At 34.7% G+C, this 21,427-nt stretch overlaps 1 protein-coding gene across 2 annotated transcripts in view; it reads right to left on the reverse strand.

The window, feature by feature from the left end:
* Positions 1–21,427, reverse strand: part of LOC138714955 (mucin-17) — a 280,203-nt gene that overhangs the window by 2,502 nt on the left and 256,274 nt on the right. The window contains exons 7-17 of one of the 2 annotated variants that reach the window (XM_069847261.1): positions 20,739–20,983; positions 19,213–19,342; positions 18,984–19,130; positions 16,963–17,085; positions 15,873–16,108; positions 14,374–14,637; positions 12,561–12,678; positions 7,492–7,681; positions 5,647–5,724; positions 2,317–2,422; positions 1,622–1,699 (exon numbers count right to left, since the gene is read on the reverse strand). In XM_069847261.1, coding sequence (XP_069703362.1) covers positions 1,622–1,699; positions 2,317–2,422; positions 5,647–5,724; positions 7,492–7,681; positions 12,561–12,678; positions 14,374–14,637; positions 15,873–16,108; positions 16,963–17,085; positions 18,984–19,130; positions 19,213–19,342; positions 20,739–20,983 — 1,715 coding nt within the window. The remainder of the gene's footprint in view (positions 1–1,621; positions 1,700–2,316; positions 2,423–5,646; positions 5,725–7,491; positions 7,682–12,560; positions 12,679–14,373; positions 14,638–15,872; positions 16,109–16,962; positions 17,086–18,983; positions 19,131–19,212; positions 19,343–20,738; positions 20,984–21,427) is intronic. The other variant, XM_069847262.1, reaches the window with a different exon arrangement.

The raw sequence follows: 21,427 nt of genomic DNA on the forward strand, positions 1-21,427 counted from the left end.
AATTCTGATGTTCTAATCACAGTTAAGGGATGACTGAAAGATTCTCTAAAGACATCAGTGATTAAGTTACGGTCCTAAGAAGAAGAAGCTTGAGGATTGTGACGGGTTTACTGATGGGGCATTGTGCCTTTATACAAAAAAAATATGCACTATGATGTAAGATTTGTAGATTTATAAGATTCGATCTAATTGCGTAGTCTTTGAAAGTGATTAATTGGCCTAAGCCCCAAAAGAGTAATTGCTTGGTAACATAAGTTGAGCAGAGAAATCTACCAAAAATAACTGTGAAGGATTCAGAACTACATAATTAATCATTTAATTACTGGTACACACTTTTAACACTTTATATCACTTAGGAATATAGTTAATATAACCACTTTCATGTGTTAAAATAAGCTAAGTTGCAATTACCTAGTTGACTAGTTTCATCAGAAATAGTATTAGATTACACGAGAATTAGCTCAGGAAGTGATTAGGTAACTAGACCTTGAGACATATAGGAAAATCACTCAAATTCACACGGACTGGCTCCCCATGTGAGTAAACAACCGAGCTACCCCTATATAAGTAGGAGGCCCTTGCCCTGAAAGGATTTTGTGGGCTTATTATTATTATTATTATTATTATTATTATTATTATTATTATTATTATTATTATTATTTTAACACACGAAATGGTTATATTAACTAGGCCTATATTCCTAAGTGCATAATTGAAGACCTCTCCAGAATAAGGATGTAACCAACAAAACTGTAATTATTCATGTGTTTCAGGAGAAAGAAAAATAATTTCAGGAGCATATTTCATTATGACTATATTTACCACAACAACCATTTGACTAAACAAGGATACAAGTTTATTAAGCCTTTCAATGCAATAATTTATTGTTTTAAATAAGTAAATGCTTTAAAATTATTTTATCCATCTACATCACATATTTCAAGAATTTTGTGTTACATCCTTTTTCTGGGGAGGTCTTCAATTAAGTCTGTCCTTTTGATGGGATACTATGGAAGTACCGGTATTCTTAAACACATACACAGAATGGAATTCATGTTGGAAACAATAAATGTAGATTTTATTGACTAGAAAAGACCATCTAACATGTGCTAATCAATGACTGTAAGCCTAGGCTGTAAGTCATTAAGTCTAGAAAAGGTTCTGTTCTATGGTGTTATAAATTCAGAACAGAGAGTATCAGAGTATCATCAATATCATCCTATAAGTAACTTTTGAAAAGTGTTTAACGTTTTTTAAGGATGTTTTAAGTAACGCTGCTCTTTTGATAGGCATCATAAGCCCATTAGCCCATTGAAGCTGAAGTGTTCTGAACTGTTCTCACCTAGGTGCTCCTAGTTACTTTCTATTATAAAGTTGTAAATGGTTTAAGCAAAAGCTAGAAATTATTTTACTATAAAAAGAGCATGTAAAATTAATATTAAATGAAATTATTTCTAAATTTTGTCTGCTGAAAAATAAGTAAAAATTTACAGACGGACCTATGGAAATACACGTGAGAGTCCGAGAACAACTGTACTAGAAGCTTTTGTTTTTCTAAGTTCACTATTGCCAAGTGCACATACTGTACTTTCTTGAAGAAGGTATTTCTATGTATGCTCACCCTGTCTGGTTTGTAGAGATGTGTCTGTGGCATCAGCAGTGTAGACCCCAGGTCTCGCTCTGCCATTGTGTGTGCCTCCTGTGAACATAAATGCACATGATTATTGTTTGAAGCTCTTAACTATTTTAAATGCTTCATATTTTAAAATCGTATGTCTACTATGAAGTCTTCAGCAGAAAGACGACTGTTAGGTACATTTTAAAATCATCAATATATTAATTCAGATGTTTCCATTGATGCATCTGATATCACTAATATTTCCAATGAGTTTACTAAGCCTCTTTATTTTAGTAACAAAGGAGGTGGAGGTGATCATAACAATACGTCACTTATAGCATGTACCAAGTACTACAATTTTGACAAACTAAAGATTCAATATCTTAAGATACTCTGGTTATATGTATCGCTTACTATTATTAGTGATTGTGTTTTGTTTTTGTTTGCAATGTTACATATTTTCAAGTTCATAAATGAATGGGATATAATGGTGTTTACTGGATACCACGACTCTAATCTTAAAACCTGACGCAAAAATAAAGGGCGATAATAATTTTATTATTGAATAAAATCTGATTAAAAGTAATTTGAAATTAGATATGGAGTACCAACTAATTATTTGTACATTAAATGTTATGTTTAACTATAAATTTGTTTTTCATCACGTGAAAATTATTAAAAATAACTTACACACTTACATCATTAGGATTTCTGGATGAGGGATTAGAGCCGTAATTGCTATGCAAACTTTTTGTGGGTGGCTGCACTGTTGTCTCGTCAAATGATCGTGCCTCAGACACAGTCCTGCAATAATTTACACTGTGACATAATATAGATCACTCACATCCACTGTTGACCAATAGCAATATATCACCTTTAGCCATACAGGAAAGATCAAGATCTGAGCTTGGGGTAATAGAGCCAAGCTCATGTAGAATTAGAATGGCCATATAGCATTAAAGTACAACAAGAATGAGTTAAAAAGGAAATTTCTAAATTGAAATACTGTACTACACTCCTTTGACAAGCTTGTTTCGATAACTGTCACTTCAGCAAGCAAGAGTGTATCATATTGGCATAAATTTAGTACGATTTTTTTTTTGCATAAAAACAGCTATGTGAAAACTGTACTCGTATTACAATTGAAGACCTGAATTGATAAACATCCCAAGTATAAAATTTACCGAATTTGACTTTTTACCTACCTGACACGTTGTGTTTTGCCTAGGTTACCATCCTGTAAAAAAGAATTTCCCAAGTCCGACCGACTCTAAGCCTGTGTTCTTGAATCATACTTACTTACAAATGGGTTTTAGAGAACCCTGAGGTTCATTGCGCCCTCACATAAGCCCACCATCAGTTCCTATTCTGAGTAAGATTAATCCAGTCCCTACCATCATATCCCACCTCCCTCAAATCCATTTTAATATTATCCTTCCGTCTACATCTCGGCCTCCCCAGAGGTCATTTTCCCCCCTACCTCCAACTAACACTCTGTATGCATTTCTGTATTCGCCCATACATGCTACATGCCCTGCCCATCTCAAACGTCTGGATTTAATGCTCCTAATTATGTCAGGTGAAAAATACAATCAATATGTGCAGTTCTGCGTTGTGCAACTTTCTCCATTCTCCTGTAGCTTCATCCCTCCTAGCCTTAAATATTTTCCTAAGCACCTTATTCTCAAACACTCTTAGCCTCTGTTCTTGAACCATAAAAACATTTATTTCAATGCTCTTATATGGCAAGTCTATGTAGTTTTCTTGCTCTCCTGAACAATATACTTCGTCATACTTGGGATGTTTTTCAATTCAGGTATTCAATTGCAGCCTAGCCCTTTTCAGTCATAAAAGAAATCTACTTTATAGAACACGCGAACTGTACCAGCTTATTGTATTTTCTGTGCAGGTTATCCTCAAAGGGTTTATTAAAAACCACCTTGTGCCAGTCAACCATCAACTCCTCAATCATCTGACCCTACTCCTGTGCTCGAAATATAACACCAGGGGGTAAATGCCTGGTTTCTTGAAAGGGACCACGTTCTGACTCCAACAGATAAATTGAAAACACCAAGTGTACAGTTCCTGGCTTAATGGCATGGCATAGGATCAGCAGTGAGTCAATTGCAAAGGGTTTCAAAAGGTGCTATGTTTCTAATGACATGGATGGCAATGAGGATGTCGTTTTGTAGGAGGATTATTAGTGTGGATAAAAATAAAGTTCCAGTTCAGAAAATGAAGTTTTTCCAATCTATAACATTTTCAAAGTGTACGTCATATTACATTCGAGATCATACTAAATTCGGGCCAATATGACACTTCTAAATTACTAGTTATGCTGACGATGACAGTGACAGAGTTACTGTGTAAGTTGCACTTTTGCAGCCAAACTGTCAATCTACGTATATTATAACTACATGCTGAAACTATGCACACTACAAGAAATAAATAAAAATAAATATAGATGAATGTTAAGATCTGAAGAACAGTTATGTTCTTGAAACTACTTAGTAGTCTAAACAGAAAAAGACGAAATAACTACAAATTAATGTGTAGTAATTGTTTTTAGAGTGTGTTTAACAACAATGTTAGCTCTCATTCCCATTCTCTTCAATCTGAAAGCAAGATAACTTGGAAAAAGTTAAGTACTGGTAGCCAAAATTATTTCTCTCTTCACCATCCTTTCCCATTTCAGACCTCGTGGCCTGTTACCGGTACAGTCTCAATACGTAAGTCTTTTATTCATTCGTCTCAAATTTCTCTTTTCTTTAGGTTTGTGGTGTAGAAGCTGTTTCGGCATTTATCTTCTCAATATAATATGTTAAATACGTACTGTTTTAGAATCAGTGAAAGTTAATTTATTACGTTTAGTATATCTATCATGCTAGAAAATAAAATGTACAAAGTATTAAAAAGACAATGCTATATTTTAGGACTCATTGACAGAAATAAACTGCAGGTGTCAGCTTACAAATTAGTTTATAAATCATTAAAGTTCAGACATTATTTCTACTAAGATTACTGTATCAATTTTTGTTTTGATGGTAGTAGTACCACTTATGCCTGACACGTATAACAAGAACTGCTATTACATGTCAGAAAGATGATCATAAAATAAGCGTGTTCAGTTTTAAAATTACCGGTATTTAATGACAAAATAAAATGGAAAGTCTTAAGTCTTTATGATGACAGTCATAGTAATGGTGATTGATGATAATAATGATGGTATTGGTGGTGAAAATAGTTAATATTTTTTTATTTGCAAATAAGAAAGAGTTCACTTTAAAGCTGACATTATTCTGGAAAGTACATGAAGATGTACTGTACTAATGTACATAAAGCCTGTTTCAGTGTGCAGTATAGAGTTTTGTACTGGACTTCTCAATTGCTGATAAAATATTGGATGATTCTAACATCATCTTCATGTGAAAAGGATAAATAAAAAAAAAAATGGGCTAATCGCAATATAGCGAATGTAGAAGCTCTGCCCACGACCCCTTCCACTTTTCCCCTAAAGACACTCTATGTGATAGGCGAGTGTTGTGTCGAATGCACATTTCATGTGGATGGGGATAACTTCCCCTACTGGCGTTCGCTATATTTGAGATTTATCCTAAAAAATATATTTATAACAGCCATAACAAATAGGATACAGTACCCTTTCTACCTGTCCTCTTTTCACCTGCAAATGAGGTTAGGTCGAACTTTTGAAACTTTATGTTTTTCTAATTCTGTCAGCAATAGAAATGTCTCTTAAACAGGAAAAATGTACCGTATGCAATAAGTCTTATTATAATTTCTAAATGTTATTTTAAATACTGTCTCATGGTAATATATTTTAAAAGATAGATGACAGAGCTGAGATCACAAGTTAACATAAACACCGAGCTTTTAAGCAAAGAAACACAGAAGAGTTGTTAAGTTACCAACCAGCAAGACTGCTAATGTATTTGTTTATTAATTGTTTTTGCTAATAGTGTGTGTGTGTGTGTTTGAAAGAGAGAGATAGGCCAAGAAGAAACGCTTACAGTTCTTGCACCCTTGAGTTCGTATCTTGTTGTGAGTCTGTTGTTGATTCAGCCATCGGTTCTGGATCATTTGTTTCGCTGTAAAAGATACAAATTGTTAGAAGAATGAGGATATTTATATTTAGAGAATTATATGATTTCCTGTATGAGTATAAATATAATGATTTGTCCCAACAGAAGACACAAAGGAGCAGATAGGTATCTTCGGCATCAGAGTAATGTCTTCTGTAAGAACGTGGTATAGGCTATTAACTTGAGGAAACATGTCCATTTGACATGTGATCTCTCATTGTTGTGGATCCCAATCTCAGGTAGTAAGACTTTTTTTTCTTTTGTACGGAGGAGGGACCCGAAGGCTTACTCTGAAGCCTGAGGCTTATTGTGCTTACCACTCCTATTCTATGAATGATTGGGTAGCCGAACAGCTGCGCTCTTGTACAAGTACAGCATGTTGCACCATGAACTGAAGCTGGGGTATGAAATGGATGATGATGATATATGAATTAATGATGGCGAAATAAGTACGAGGTCCAACGCCGAAAGTTACTCAGCAATTCTGCTTCAATTAGTTGAGGGAAAACCCCGGAAAAAACCCCAACCAGGAAACTTGTCCCAACCAGGATTCGAACCTGGGCCTGTTCGTTTCACTGCCACACGCACTGACTGTTACTCCACAGTGGTGGGCTAGTATAACTTTACTGTTGATTAAATTTTTTATGGCGTTCCATGATAGGCTCCATATTTCACAAGATTTATTTTAGAAGGCAGTGATTTATCTAACCAGCATGTACTGTCTATGAGCTATTTAAGAAAGTATGCATTTCCTGCCTCTTTTGTGTATTTAGTATTGCCAAAAATATTATAATTTACAAATAATAAAAAAAACGAATACATTTTTAAACAAACGACAATATTACTTACAAGGGAACTGTCAGAAGGTCATGTTGAAACCTGCCTTGAAATATCGCTGACAGAATCTACACCTTATAGGAAATCCATACACCAAAAATTATCTGCGAGTTCAAACTGTATGTTTCCGATACCAAGATACAATCCCTATTATAAGACACTAGGACAAAACCTTGAAGTTTAACACTGGGTTTGTGCCTCCTTGTATGGGCGCACATTAATTTTCTGGAATGGACTGTCTCAACCTGTTTCACAAAATTATGAGTAATAACTTACAGGTTAAAAATAAACATTCTTGTAAAATATAAAGTATAAGAAATTACAACAACAAAAACAATAATATAATACAACGTAAAATATGTAATTAATTATATACAATTTTTGCATGGTATGCTATTAGTTAATACCGGTACTTAAGTTATGTTACAATTATTGTATTTATTTATATTCCAAATAATTGAAGATACCAGTAGACGTTTTGTGATGAATAAGCAGTGTAAAAAAATACATACATATCCAACGCAGTGAGTGGCCTGAAACAGTCTGTACGTAAAAATAATAAAGAAAAGAATTGCAAATTATTACTCTTTCACCATATAGTCCAGATATGACAGTCTCGGACTCCCATGCATTTGGTTTCGTGAGTAAAGCCACTACTGAAAGAAGAATAATGATGTGCAATATGCTGCAGAATGATGAAATAGAATTATTGTATGGCAAGGATACTTTCAATTTTTGAAAATGTAGTAGAAATAGTGGTTTCATGGAGAAGAAATTGAAATAAAAATTGTTTTCCTCACAAGGAATATGTTTCTATGAATCTTCATTTTATAGTGAAATTAATACCTATATGTTTGTAATCTTTGATCATCGCAGCTCAAGTAGTACCGGTACCATAAATGTCTCAGAGCTCATAAAATTAAAGTATAGGTATACCTGTCATTGGTGCGTAGTGTGGTGAAGTGGGAACCGCTGCTCGCTAGAGTGTTGTGATTGTTTTCCGCACCTCCACCTCCTCCTCCTCCTCCTGCATGGGCAATGGCGGCAGATGCGCCATCTGTGTCGGAGTCTGGTTCTTTACGCCTGACAGTTGCAGATACTTCAAATCCAGCCGACACTAAAGCACCTGACAAACACATGATATCCAACTCTTAATGTGTGTGTGAGGCAACTTGAAAGATCAAAATGTTCCGAGTATTTACTAACTTTGAAAAGAGGGAAAAAATGGATGAATAAAAAACTACAATGTACACTTGAGTCTCACTTCCTTGCAAAGAATCTTGAGGCTGGCTGGAAATCTAATTCGCAATCTCTTACTCTGGGAATACGATATAAAGAATTTGACTATTGATTACTTCAACTTTTGCAGTAATGATGACCGATGTCACTGAAATTTTAATGTATTTAATTTTATTTTGTCTTAAGAATCATACATAATGATATTAGATACGTCAAAAGAAAATTAAAAACTAGGATTAATTCCAAACTACTACACATTTATATAGCTACCAATAACATGTGACATAAATTGACTAGTGATATTGGACACATCGGTATGTATTAAAACTAATACATGATTTCTTAATATTACAAAATGATTACAACTCATACAATAATATTAAATATTCCTCTTCTTACTCTCTTAAACCTCCCCTTTTATCCGACTTACACACCATTGTGAATATGAGAAGGAGATACTTGAGATTGTACGGTAGATATCTAAAAAAAAGCGTCCTCCCTGGTCTTGGAATCAGCATGACTGAATCAGTATGATGGTGGACCACCAATGAGACATCACAAGACTACGGACAAACACCCAGTTCCGTGGACAGAAGATAAATTTTTTCCATTGCTCGTGCCAGGAATCGAACCTCATACCATTTGCTTGGGAAGCCCGCAAGCTAATCAATAGTATTAAATACACACAAAAGAGAACTAATTATGTACATGATATAAAAAACTAACACATTCATTCATTCATTCATTCATTCATTCATTCATTCATTCATTCATTCATTCATTCATTCATTCATTCATTCATTCATTCATTCATTCATTCATTCGTTCATTGTTCTGCCCAAGAGCAGTTCCTTCACTGGCATTCTCCAGTCCTTCTTATTTACTGCCTTCTTCTTTGTCTCCTCATATGATCCATATATCTTAATGTCGTCTATCATCTGATATCTTCCCCAAACTCTTCTCCCGTTCACAATACCAACACATAACCCACTTATTCATTCGCTGAAGAAAAGGTAAGTTATGTTGCAGTAGAAAGGATCGTACTTCTCTTAGCAAATGTTTTAGGTTATTTTTCTGTTTCTTGACAGTTTGTTAAATAATTTAATTTCTATATGAATTACACTGTGTTTTAGTGCTTCTGTGCTGAATGACTGAACATGATCATTTCTGTGATGTATATTATAATTATGCAAATCTCCATTCTTTTCTGATGCATCCTGGCACTCTTTTACATAAGAAACTATTTCTATAATAAAAACAATAGCTAGCGATAATATTTTATGTTCTTCAAATAATGGGCTGCAAGAAGTCATATGGTTTACCCCACTTATTAACCTTAAGCATCTCATTTCTATTACACTGAATAACAAAATAACACTTTCGGTGGATATCTTGGTATCCAACAAGCGTTCTAAGACAACTGGAACATGCTGATTCCGAATATGCAAACCATTTGTCTCTATTACCCACCGTTCTTGACATATACGGCATCAACCATTATGTTTAAGAACTCACAGACAGGAATTTCAGTAGAGCATTTAGTGCTACACGGAGTAATAATGAACATGGCTTTAGCTAAGAAAATGATGGAAATTTGCCACATGGCACATAATTATAATAATAACATAGTTGAAGGTATAATACACGTGTAAAATACATATGTACATATATATAATATACTTCATTTGTGCTGAGCATTTGTCATGTCGCTCTCAAGCGTCCAGCAGTAGTCAGCCAACATCGTTGCACTTCCATCGACCCTGATAGCGTGACTCCATCACTGAGATGTCTTAATGAAAACGTTCATCATGTTCGTCGCTGACTAAATCTAGGTTCTCGGGGAAGAAATCAAGATGTGAGTCGAGGAGATGTATTTTGAGGGACGTGTTGCAACCTAGCTGTCTGTACGCACTGATGCACTTTTGCACAACATTCACATAGTCAGTCGATTTATTATTTGCAAGGAAATTGTCTATGACTGACTTCAATACCACCCTTGCATCTCTTTGCGTATCATCCAGTAAGTCTTGGAAGTGGCTGTCAGCAATGATCTACCTTATTTGTGGACCTATAAACACATCTTCTTTCATTTTCTCGTAAATCAACTTCGGAAACTTGTTACACAGGTACCCAAAAGCATCTGAGTCATTGTCTAGTGCCTTCATGAAAGTCTTCGTGAGCTCCAGCTTTATATGAAGCTGTGGCATAATAACTTTGTCATGCTCAACCAACAGCACACGAAGGACGATTTTATTTCCTGTCTGCATTCTATCTCTGACTGGCCAATTTTTCTTTATATAGCGGTTCTTTCTGTCTCTGCTGTCCCACACGCAGATGAATTAGCTGTACTTGGTGTACCCTGTCAGCATTCCCATGAGAATTGTGATAACTTTTAAATCACCACAGATATGCCAATTGTACTTGCGATAGCGTATTTTTTTAAGAAGTAGAGTTATGGTTTCGTACGTCCCTTTCAGGTGCGTAGAATATGCAACCAGTACTGAAGCATTTCTGTTTCCGTTGTGTAATAATACCGCCTTCAAACTTGTCCCATATGAGTCTATGAATAGTCGCCATGCTTCAATGCTGTGTTCCACCCCGAGACTTGACATAAAACCTTGAACGTCCGTGGAGTAGCAAATAGTGTCACTCATTGCAAAGAACTTAAGAAGTTCTTTGTGTCTGTGCCGAAACTGTGAATTCGTTGTGCAAGGAAATTAAATTGTTTAAGACGTACTGAGCAGTTCAGCTTGACCTTTCGTTAGTGCCAGGTCCCGTATGAGATCGCATGATCCCATATGGGTGTAACATTATTCATAAAATAAATATCTTCTCCAGGTTGGTAGTAATCAGAGTCTGAGTCGTTGGCAGGAGATGAAAGAGGACATTCTTCTTGCATTTCTTCAGTAACTGTGTATTCTCCAGATGCTGTTGGTATTGGACAAGTGACGGGATCATATGGAATTGGTTTAGAAACTGAAGAAACGTCAGGTTACTTTACAGATGCACGAGATTTGGAGGAGAAGTGACGTTTGCCAAACAGAAATAACAGTCTGTGATGTGGTTGCTTCATTCACGCCATATCATAGGAACTCCAAATACCAGATGGTTGATCTTCTTTTCCTTACTTAACCAACCGCGCAAGTTGCATACACAGATCGAACAGATGAACTGTGTGCCTACGACTTACTGCTATCCACCTTCGAATCAAAGTATAATTCATATGCTTTCTTCGCAAACGGCGTAAAAGTCTTCCGATGGGATTTGTCTATTACATAGCCGCACACGTAGCAAAACACTTCTGGTGAATTTCTACAACCTCTGGATGCCGTAATATCCACCGTCCACTGTCATTTTCAATGAAAATAAGTAAAAAAGATACAAATGAAAGTATATTAATGCAACAGAACACAAACGAGGAAATTTTCAGCATTGCATTAAGAATAACGTAAAAGACAAAGAAATTCGACTGCATTCCATGTAAAAATCAAATTTCGTCGGTAATTTCAAAACCTGACGTGATAGAGCAAAACGGTTTTCAGATTTGAAATCAGCATGAAAAACTACATTAGAAACAGTAAACATCACTTCAGATATCTACCACTTGTTTATCAGTGTTATCTTTGTTTTATATTTTTATTGTTTGTTTAATTGTTAAAGAATTACTTCCAAAAAATGTTGAAAGTGCTATAAATTTATACTATATAGTTTTATTTGCGTTTCTTTCCTAATTTTAAATATTACTTTTTAAATATAACCTGAATTATATTAAATTTCTTGAGTAGGACTGAACTCACTAGAATACACGAAAAGGAGGAAGCCTCTGACTAAAGAAGCACGAACAGTTCACAAAATAAAGTTTCCTTTGTCACAGTTCCATGTATGTATATTTAACCCATCTTTCTTATGCTGGAACATAGATACCCTCAGATAGTCGTTTCAGTACCTACAAGGAATTTAGTTACACTTATTTGTCGATAGAGGCAGAGGGACAACTGGTAATTGCCTCAAACCTACAACACAGGACACACGACTTGAAGTTCCTCCCTGAGGACTTGTGCTCCAGATTTTTGCGCCCTGAAAAATTCTTCGACCCCATCAGGTTGGACCTATAACTCCTGGGGTCAAGAGGAGAGTACTTTACTTAGATCACTGGGGGCATCCCAGCTCCATGCCATGCTTTAATTGTCGATTAGTACGGTAATATCATCTTTCACAATCCTGCACAGTTTGCAGTGTTCTACCAAATCTACGACTTAGTTCAGGACATATTGGCAAACATGCCTAAAATGTTTTCAGAAAAACTGTGAAAGCATGATGAACATATAGACTCAAATGAGAAAATTGTGACATCTAACAAATTTAATGTGATGGCATTACATTATTTCAGTTCTTTTATCAATATAGATCTAGACTTTTGAACCATTTCCTATTTATAAAAGAATGTTTCTAAGGTTGGATCAAATGAAGAGAAGGACGAGGAGGAAGAAAAAAATAGAATCCCTATACTTTAAAGACATTATACTTAGTTGACCCAATTGAACCAGTAAATTGGACTAGTTATTTGTAACGACTAATTTATTGTAATACAAGAGTCACTTTCAAATTCCTCCTCCTCTTAAAGCTGGTACCTATCTCAGAAATTAATTTAAATCTCCAAGGATAGCGGAAATCGAGAGAGATCTTAGTTGACCATATCTGGAGACAATGGAGAACAATTAGAAATTCTTAAAAATACACGATATTTTAACTGGCACACTATTCACCTGTGGAAGGTTTCCGAGGGGCTGAAGACTTCCTTGAAGGTGGTGGGGCTGTTTCTGTTGTTGTTTGATTTGTAGAGTTACTTTGTTTTCTTCTTGAATTGGCAGGTGGTCGACTTTCCTATTGATGATAAATAGGTACATATTATTATATTTAATGACTCACATTATAACATTTATATGCAATGAATAATATTTTACCGTGTTACATCTATATTAAAGGATTTATTTGGTTCTGTATGGCAGCCAACTAAGAAGAGTAATACACAAAATTAATTTACTGAGAAAGAAAACATTATAAACTTAGTACAATACATAAGTACCTATCATAATAATCTCGTGTATAAAATTTATTTTCTAAAAAGAAAAAAAAAAAAAAAAAGCTATCCAAACAGCTTGAAAATAGTTGTGGGAAAGCGTAAAGTATTTATAATCTGTGAATTCATAAATGGTGACAATTGTGACAAACAAATTCATTGTACTTAACAGAAAAAACCTAAAAGGAATCAAGGATCAAACTATTAAACTATAAAGACTACTTCAAATCGGACAGAGGATGTAATGGATCAATAGAGGAATGGCAGAATCAATTAAGTGTTAAGAATACTAAGAACTTGTTGAATCATGTCAAAATAAACAGTAAGTATTGTGAATCTTACCTTTCCATTACATATTTTACGCAGTGTAACAAAAACCCACTGTTTCAAAACGAATTGTTTAAAATGTTTATATCAATACCGTATGTCGCATTCTTAGGAAATGATTATTATATCATATACAATAAAATCTGATAACTCATCTGCAGAAAATACTACTGGTAATATAATACTGTGTGAAAAGTGTGGCTTTCACAAATGAGACGACAAGATTGGTTGATACACTTTCATAGTTCAGTGCATATGGACAAATAAAATTAATCAACCAAGCAAGATATGATTTTGTGATGCTAGGGTATGAAATAACTTCCTTCCTTCTTAGTCTCAAATATGCTGAGACCTCTATTTATGATTATTCCTTCAATATGTGAATAATAATAATAATAATAATAATAATAATAATAATAATAATAATAATAATAATAATAATAATAATAATAATAATAATAACAATAATAATAATAATAATAATAATAATAATAATAATAATAATTATTATTATTATTATTATTATTATTATTATTATTATTATTATTATTATTATTATTTCTCAAGAAATGCATATTTATGGATAACAATATTAAAAACAAATAATGACAATAACACAAACAATACAGCACATCCTATATTGTTGCAAGCAATTAAGCTACTTCTTATCTTATCTTTTCAACTATGACAAAGTTAATTTGTTAAGGTAATGTATGCAGATCTCCTTAATCGTTAAAGCTTTTGCTGGAAGAAGTTTTTGATAGGAAGTATATCCTGTAGATATTCTGATACAAACATTTTGGGGACATATACGTGTCTATACAGTTTCACTTGTCATTTTAGCAATTCAATATTCTTTCTATAAAAATTATTTCATATAGAGTAAAAGATGAAACTGGCGACTAAAATATAAAATGGGAAGATAAAGAGCTTTGGGAGAAATTTAGTTTGGAGACGATTCACAAAGTGAAAACGTCAATAATTTTATTATTGTTGGTGATATTAATGCGGGTGGTAATGATGATATCAGAGATAATGATGACTTGAAGAGAATATCTTACAACTGCTTTGTTTGTCACAAATCACACAGAATCTGCCAAAAATTTAACTCTGGTCTTTGGGATGTGGACCTTCAGCTGAATATTTCAGATATAAGTTTAGAGTCTTCATACCTGCTTTCCACCTGTTTCCAAGTAGCTGAGCAGTTTCTGCTGCTCCTGGGCTATAGCTCGCTTCTGCTCCACTCCAAATGTTGACATGGCAAGAAGAGGTGAAGTGGGTGGTATAGGTCTGTACTTGGCTCGTGGGATCATGACAGTCAGTGAGCGGTCGCGCTGGTCTGAGTATGTTAGCCCTTCATCCGACAGTTCCACAGTACCTGATACCTTTCTGCCTCCTGCATGGACCAGCGCAGGCTTCATCTGTGTGCCTGCGGGCTAACACCAAAACATAGACAATGAGATGCTTGATAAATCTCTATTTCGTCACCAACCTCTCCTTCCTTTCTTTCTGAGATTCTCAAATTTGTAAAATGATGTATGAGAATGTTCGAAATATTCTTCTACAGTCCTGACATGGAATTATAATTATTTACTTAATAATGCTTTAAATTATAGATGCTACTAAGAAATATGAGAAGATGATAGTAGCAATTCAATGCATAGATAATGCATGAAAACCTGAACAAAATAAAAAATAAATACCGTAAATCAGTTGCTTTGTACACATATATAAAAAAAGCTTACACAAAATATAAATCAAGATTATTATTTAAAAAAAAAATTGTAATGTTATTTCTGTAAAATTGTACTGTTCTTATAACACACCCAGAACTCTTGTCCTTCATAAGAAATTGTGGATAAATCGCAATGTAGCGAACGCCAGTAGGAGAAGTTATCCCCACGCACATGAAATGTGGATTCGACACAACACTCGCCTATCAAGTAGCGTGTCTGATGAGCTAGTAGGGGAAAAGTGGAAGGGGTCGTGGGCGGAGCTTCTACGTTCGCTATATTGCGATTTGCCCGAAATTGTATCTTAATATTTCTAGAATATGTATTTTGTATTATAAATTGTTAATTCATTTAAGTATGTATAACACTTTATAAGAGAAGCATATTTCAATTTTTCTGATGAATTTTAATAACCAGAATAAAAGGATATGTAAGTTTCTTTATCACCATTAAGAATATTCATGCTTTAGAAACCAAATAAATTAACCTTATTTTCTTCTTCTTCTTCTTTTTTTTTAATATAAACCATATAGAGATAACTATAATAATTTATATGCGAGGAATTACTGTTATTGTAGAAACCAAAGACTACTTGAGAAATTAAAGTTGCAAAGGAACTGAAATAAACTACAGGACACCTGCAATTGCAACATTTTGCTTATGAGAAATTGCAGTTGCTATGTAAAATAATATGCGATTACATTTGCACATTTTGAAATGAAAATAATGAGATCTGTATTTTTTTTTTTAAATTGTAGTTGCCATGGATGCAAAAGAAAAATTGCAAGGGATCTATAAATATTTTTCTTGTGAAATATTACAGGTATATGAAGACCAAAACTATGGGAAAAATTACAACTGCCATGGAAACGAAAACATATATTACAATTATTATATTTTTCTTGTGAGAAATACCAACGTAACTGTTAATTGCTTACCTGGTGAGTAGGCGTAAGGTAGGAAATGGGGCCATGGTCTGCAACACTGCCCTCACTGCTGGAGTCCTGTATCATGGCACGCTTGTCTAGTGTGTGTGTAGGACTGCGGTATCGGAGAAACCCGGTACCTGCACTACGTGCTCGCTGTGTCGAGCGTTTCAAGCAGGTCAGCACCACACACACGATCAGCAGGCCTAGAAGGATTGCTCCGATTGTGACGAGAGCAATGAGCAGGACTGCAACGTGAATACATAGATAACATTAATATTTACTCTACACTGGCAATCCCTAATTGTGTTGCATTTCAAGGGAACAGAAGAACGAGTTGCAACCATTCCACTCAGAACACACAGCAAGACAGTGGATATGGAGAAGGATGGAGTGTGTGAAATGGATAGACAGAGTAAGAAACGAAGCTGTGTTGGAAAGATTGCATAAAGAAAGAATGCTGAAACTGATCAGAGAAAGGAAAAGGAATTGGTTGGGTCACTGGTTGAGAAGAAACTGCCTACTGAAGGATGCACTGGATGGAATGGTGAATGGGAGAAGAGTTCGGGGCAGAAGAAGATATCAGATGATAGACGACATTAAGATATATGGATCACATGCGGAGACAAAGAGAAAGGTAGAAAATAGGACAGACTGGAGAATGCTGGGTTTGCAGTGAAAGACCTGCCCTTGGGCAGAACACTATGAATGAATGAATGAATGAAAATCTTAATTATAGCCTGAGAAAATAGCATTTATATATATATATATATATATATATATATATATATATTCTTAAATGCCACAGTTTGCAGGTTTTTTAATTTTTTAACTCTGATAAGTACAGAATTAAATAAGAAAAGAAATATAAATTTAAATTTGAGATTCCCTTGGAGTACTAAACATTCATACAAAATAAAATGTGAAGAAATTGGTAAGGTAATTTGCATTGAATCACTTGACTTAGCACGATCCTTATTGGAGAGTTATTGTGGTAATTCATGTTTAAATTTTAGTGATGCCAAAAAAATGGCTGCCTGAGAATTATCCAAACTATTCTCCCAGTGATAAACGCTATAGTCCTTATAGTACTACAACTCACCCTTGAGGTTGATGTGGCAGTTCTCCCCTGCGTACCACTGGAAGCATTCACACATCATCTGGTCATCACCCCGCGAGTAGCATGTACCATGATAGTGGCATTTTTCACAGCCAATCAGCTCCGCTGAGTTAACAGAAATTACAACATAAGGAATATATCAAACACAAACTTACAACTATACACCTCCACAATGCATAAAATCTGCTATTATCATTTACATGTTAAAAAATACAGGTAGCATAACTGATATGTAACATGTACAAATAATGCTTATTATTCTAGAATTATATGCAAATGTATATTTGTATTGAAACATCTTAGCTTGATAAAATTTTGTAATTTATACTGGTACATGTTTAGTGTTCGATTACGTTGATTGACACATGGTTGTTAATGCATATATGTGCATATTTCGAACGTTTAGTGCATATTTCGAGATTAAGAGTTTATAATTTGTAGTTTGTAATTTTTGTAGTGAATGCTGCTGTTTACATTTTCTGTTTTTTTTTTTTAAGTGCTTTGTGGCCAGAGAGTGAATGTGACAGGAGGCTACATGTGATATTAAGTGATGCAGTCTCTCATATTGTGAAAGCTGCTAGTAATCTCAAGGTGCTGTATTTCAATGTGATATATATGACTTATGCAGCTCGTGGACTATTACGAATTGGGCTATACATGGCAGAGGCCAAGAGAACAATAGCATGAAGTCTTAGCATATATCAAATCAAACTACCACATCTTTTCAAGCACCCTCAAACTAGTAGAAAGACAGAGCTTGGATCTGAAAAAAATTAAAAACCTGGCACACTAATTGTGGTATGGGCTTCTGCAAAAATCAAAACGAGTAATTGGAAATTTTCAAATAATAAAGTTTCATAAACAAAGCAATTAGTAGAATTTCTTAGTAGGTAATAATTTAAGTAAAATAATTTTTGCAGGGAGAAACACTCATTTTCTACTATGGGCTTATAATATTTTGGATTCTCCATATTTTCTGTATACTGCATAGTTTATTTCTTCTGTCAATAATAACACATTTGTGCATTGAAAAACTTCTTTCCACAACAAACGAAGTAAGCAGACAAAACTTAAAAGTCTGGTTACATATTAGAGGTGGGGTGTGACAGCATTTTGATGAAACGTTAAAACCTGTTACCCTAACAACTTTTAATTACGTACTGTGTTAGTTCAGTTGAGTGTTGAGGATATTTATTTATTTATTTATTTTTTTTTTATTTTCTATTTGGTGTTCATATATTTCGTATTGTTCTACTATGGTTTGTTTTTGGCTTTTTGGTTCAATGCTGAAACTAGACACAAAGGTACAGTACTATATCATCCTGAGTTTCAGTAATTAACACATTAAAGGTAAAGTGCCCCCTATACACGCTAGGAAGGTGCTTGGAGGGCATGGAGGTAGAGCTCTTCTGCACTAGAATGAGGTAGTGTGGTCAGCACCATGCTCCGACTGCTTTTAACCCTTGGGAAAGGTTCGGAACTCAATTTGTTAGAAGACTGAGTAACCTCGAAGGCTGAGTTCTGGAAGTTTTCACAACGAGAAAATCCGTCACTATCTGGGATAGAACCCCGGACCTTCCAGTCCATACCCAATTGAAATAACACAGTACATACTGGTAATTAAAAGTTGTTAGGTTAACAAGTTTAACATTGCATTTGATGAGTGTTAAAACTGTTGTGCATAAAAAAGGAAAAAGGAATTAAATCAAAAAAGAGCAGCAGAAAAAGAAGAAAAGAATGATGAAAAAGGAGAGATAAATATTACCAGTACAGGTATAAAAGAATAAGAGGGAGAAATAAACAAGAAAAAAGCAGGAGAAATGGATAAACGCAAATTAATAATGAAGCAGAGAAAAAACAAGAGAGGAGATATGAGAGAAGGCAATAAACAGGATGAAGGAAGAATAAAAAAAAGCAGAAAGCAAATGAAACGAATGAAAAGAATAAAACACAAAAGGAACAGAAAAAATAAAAGAAAGAAAAAATAAATAAAGAAAACTCACCTGAGCAGACACGGCCAGGGAACAGTGAGTTCTCTGAGAGGTCCGTGTAGCCATCCTGGCAGCTGCACGTGTATGTACCACGCAGATTGAAGCATTGTGCATGCTCAGAGCAGTCGTGAAACTGGCGACTCTCACACTCATCGAAGTCTGTGGACATGAGCAGAATAAGTGGAGATATACAGACATCTCAAGACACTTCTAGAAAGTAAAATAAGTACAAAGCACTTACCATCTGCTCTGATCTGGTGCACCAATTCTCTGTCTGCAAACATCTCAGTGCCACCCAGACTGAAATTGCTGGTACGAAGAGACTTCCTGAACACATCCTGCAGGCGAGCCTCATCCGTATTGTCTGAGAGCTAAAGCAACAGACAATTGTAACAGTTATGCTACGAGTACAGCTAATATGAAATTTCAAATGGAAAAGGGAGAGTTGGGAACATTCTTCTATACAGTACATTTGAATAAATAATACGACATTGGAATATTGGACAGGAAGAAAAACTGTTGATTTACAAAAGTTATTTTATCTCAGTTTTAACATAATATACAGGAGAAACATAGACTATGACATGGATTACTAAGCAGAGTGCGAGCAATTGAAATGAGACTTTTTATAGCAAGAAGAGTTGCAAGAATGAATAGCCATAAAAATCAGTACCGGTAATGGGAAACCTGAAAGTGAATTCTTTAATGCCTACTGGGCTAATAAAAATGGAAAAAAAAAGAGAAGATTTTTTAAGTTAGTCTAGAAATAAAGATAGTTATGATCAATAACATGTTAGAATAACAAGTCAAAAAAAGACAGAGAGAATAAGTGAAAAAATCGTTGTTATGGAGGTGACATTATACTCTTTCATCATAAATTTAGTGTATTTCACTACAGTAGGCTTAAGATCAATTCTTTTATAATGTTGTAAGTTGATATTTTGTTCATAATTTATTTTCTTTAACTATCATTCATAATATTTAAATTAAATGATTTACTGTGTACGTAAATAGAAAGATAAAATGTGTTGTCTGGACTGCAGAAAAAAAAGGTACCCAGGCCTAAAAGTAGATCTATCCTACATATTTTTATAATAAGAAAACTAACATAGCCTATCTCAATTCATTTATAAATAAAATTGTATTATACATTATTACATTATATAAAAATGGAGGTATTAGTAATTAATTTTTATTTTTGTACGAATTCACATAAAATAGCTACTGGTAGGTATTTTATATGTTATTGCACTCATTTCGGTAGGTAATTTAGGTCAGGCCATCTTCCCGCAATAGAGACCCAGGACATATACAATATATTACCAAATATATACATGTATAGGCTACTTTAATCCAATTTTCAACATGTTCTTATGATGACATATTTTTAGACTCTTTATAATCTAATGGAAAATATACTCCCTGGACCTTTACTGGAGGAATATGGTGGCTTGGCCGATGTTTACTATATAATTACAATAACTTCTATTAGTAGGCCTAATCTGCTATTTAAGAAAATCGGTATTTAACATACCACCGCTACCATCTTTTAAAGACCATTGTCCAGGTAATTTGTGATCCCGGACATGTTAGATATTACTGAATTGGCGTGCATGTGTGTATGTAAGTGTACGTGTGTGTACACAATATCTAAAAAAAGAAAACTGATATTTGCGCTTATACTTTCTTAAACATTTTGTAAAATGTTGAAAGCTTGAGCTATATATTTTCTATTGCGGATCGACCTGAAGAGAGCGCTCTGCATACCTGCACATAGAAGTTAACAGTGACACCATCACCATCACTGCCAGAGGGCTGGAAGCCATTGACAACTACACCATGGTATATGTCCCTGAGATCAGACTGCATGACCATCCGGTCCAAACCCTCTCTTGCTGCCTCACTGGTCTGTTGGTAGTGTTGTGACGTGGTGTCGTCCAGGGAACCGTCATAGTGGAGGGTCTCCTTGCCATTGCGAGAAAGTCCGAGTTTCATGCTATACGTGTATGTTGCTGTAAGTGAATAAAACAAAATTTAGTAATTTATACCATGACAAATTATTTCCTTGATAACTCTAACATTATTACTAAACATTCTTCTCTTTCTTTGACTTTATATATTTTTTTAATTGGGTTATTTTACGATGCTGTATCAACATCTAGGTTATTTAGCGTCTGAATGATATGAAGGTGATAATGCCGGTGAAATGAGTCCGGGGTCCAGCACCGAAAGTTACCCAGCATTTGCTCGTATTGGGTTGAGGGAAAACCCCGGAAAAAACCTCAACCAGGTAACTTGCCCCGACCGGGATTCGAACCCGGGCCACCTGGTTTCGCAGCCAGACGAGCTGACTGTTACTCCACAGGTGTGGACGACTTTATATTTCAGAAGTTTATCTCTTTGAGGAGTAGTCTTTTTCTAAGAAAAAGAGCAGACTTAAATATCGTTGATCAGAT

Source organism: Periplaneta americana, chromosome 15 (genome assembly GCF_040183065.1).
Source record: "Periplaneta americana isolate PAMFEO1 chromosome 15, P.americana_PAMFEO1_priV1, whole genome shotgun sequence".
Classification (NCBI taxonomy): domain Eukaryota; kingdom Metazoa; phylum Arthropoda; class Insecta; order Blattodea; family Blattidae; genus Periplaneta; species Periplaneta americana.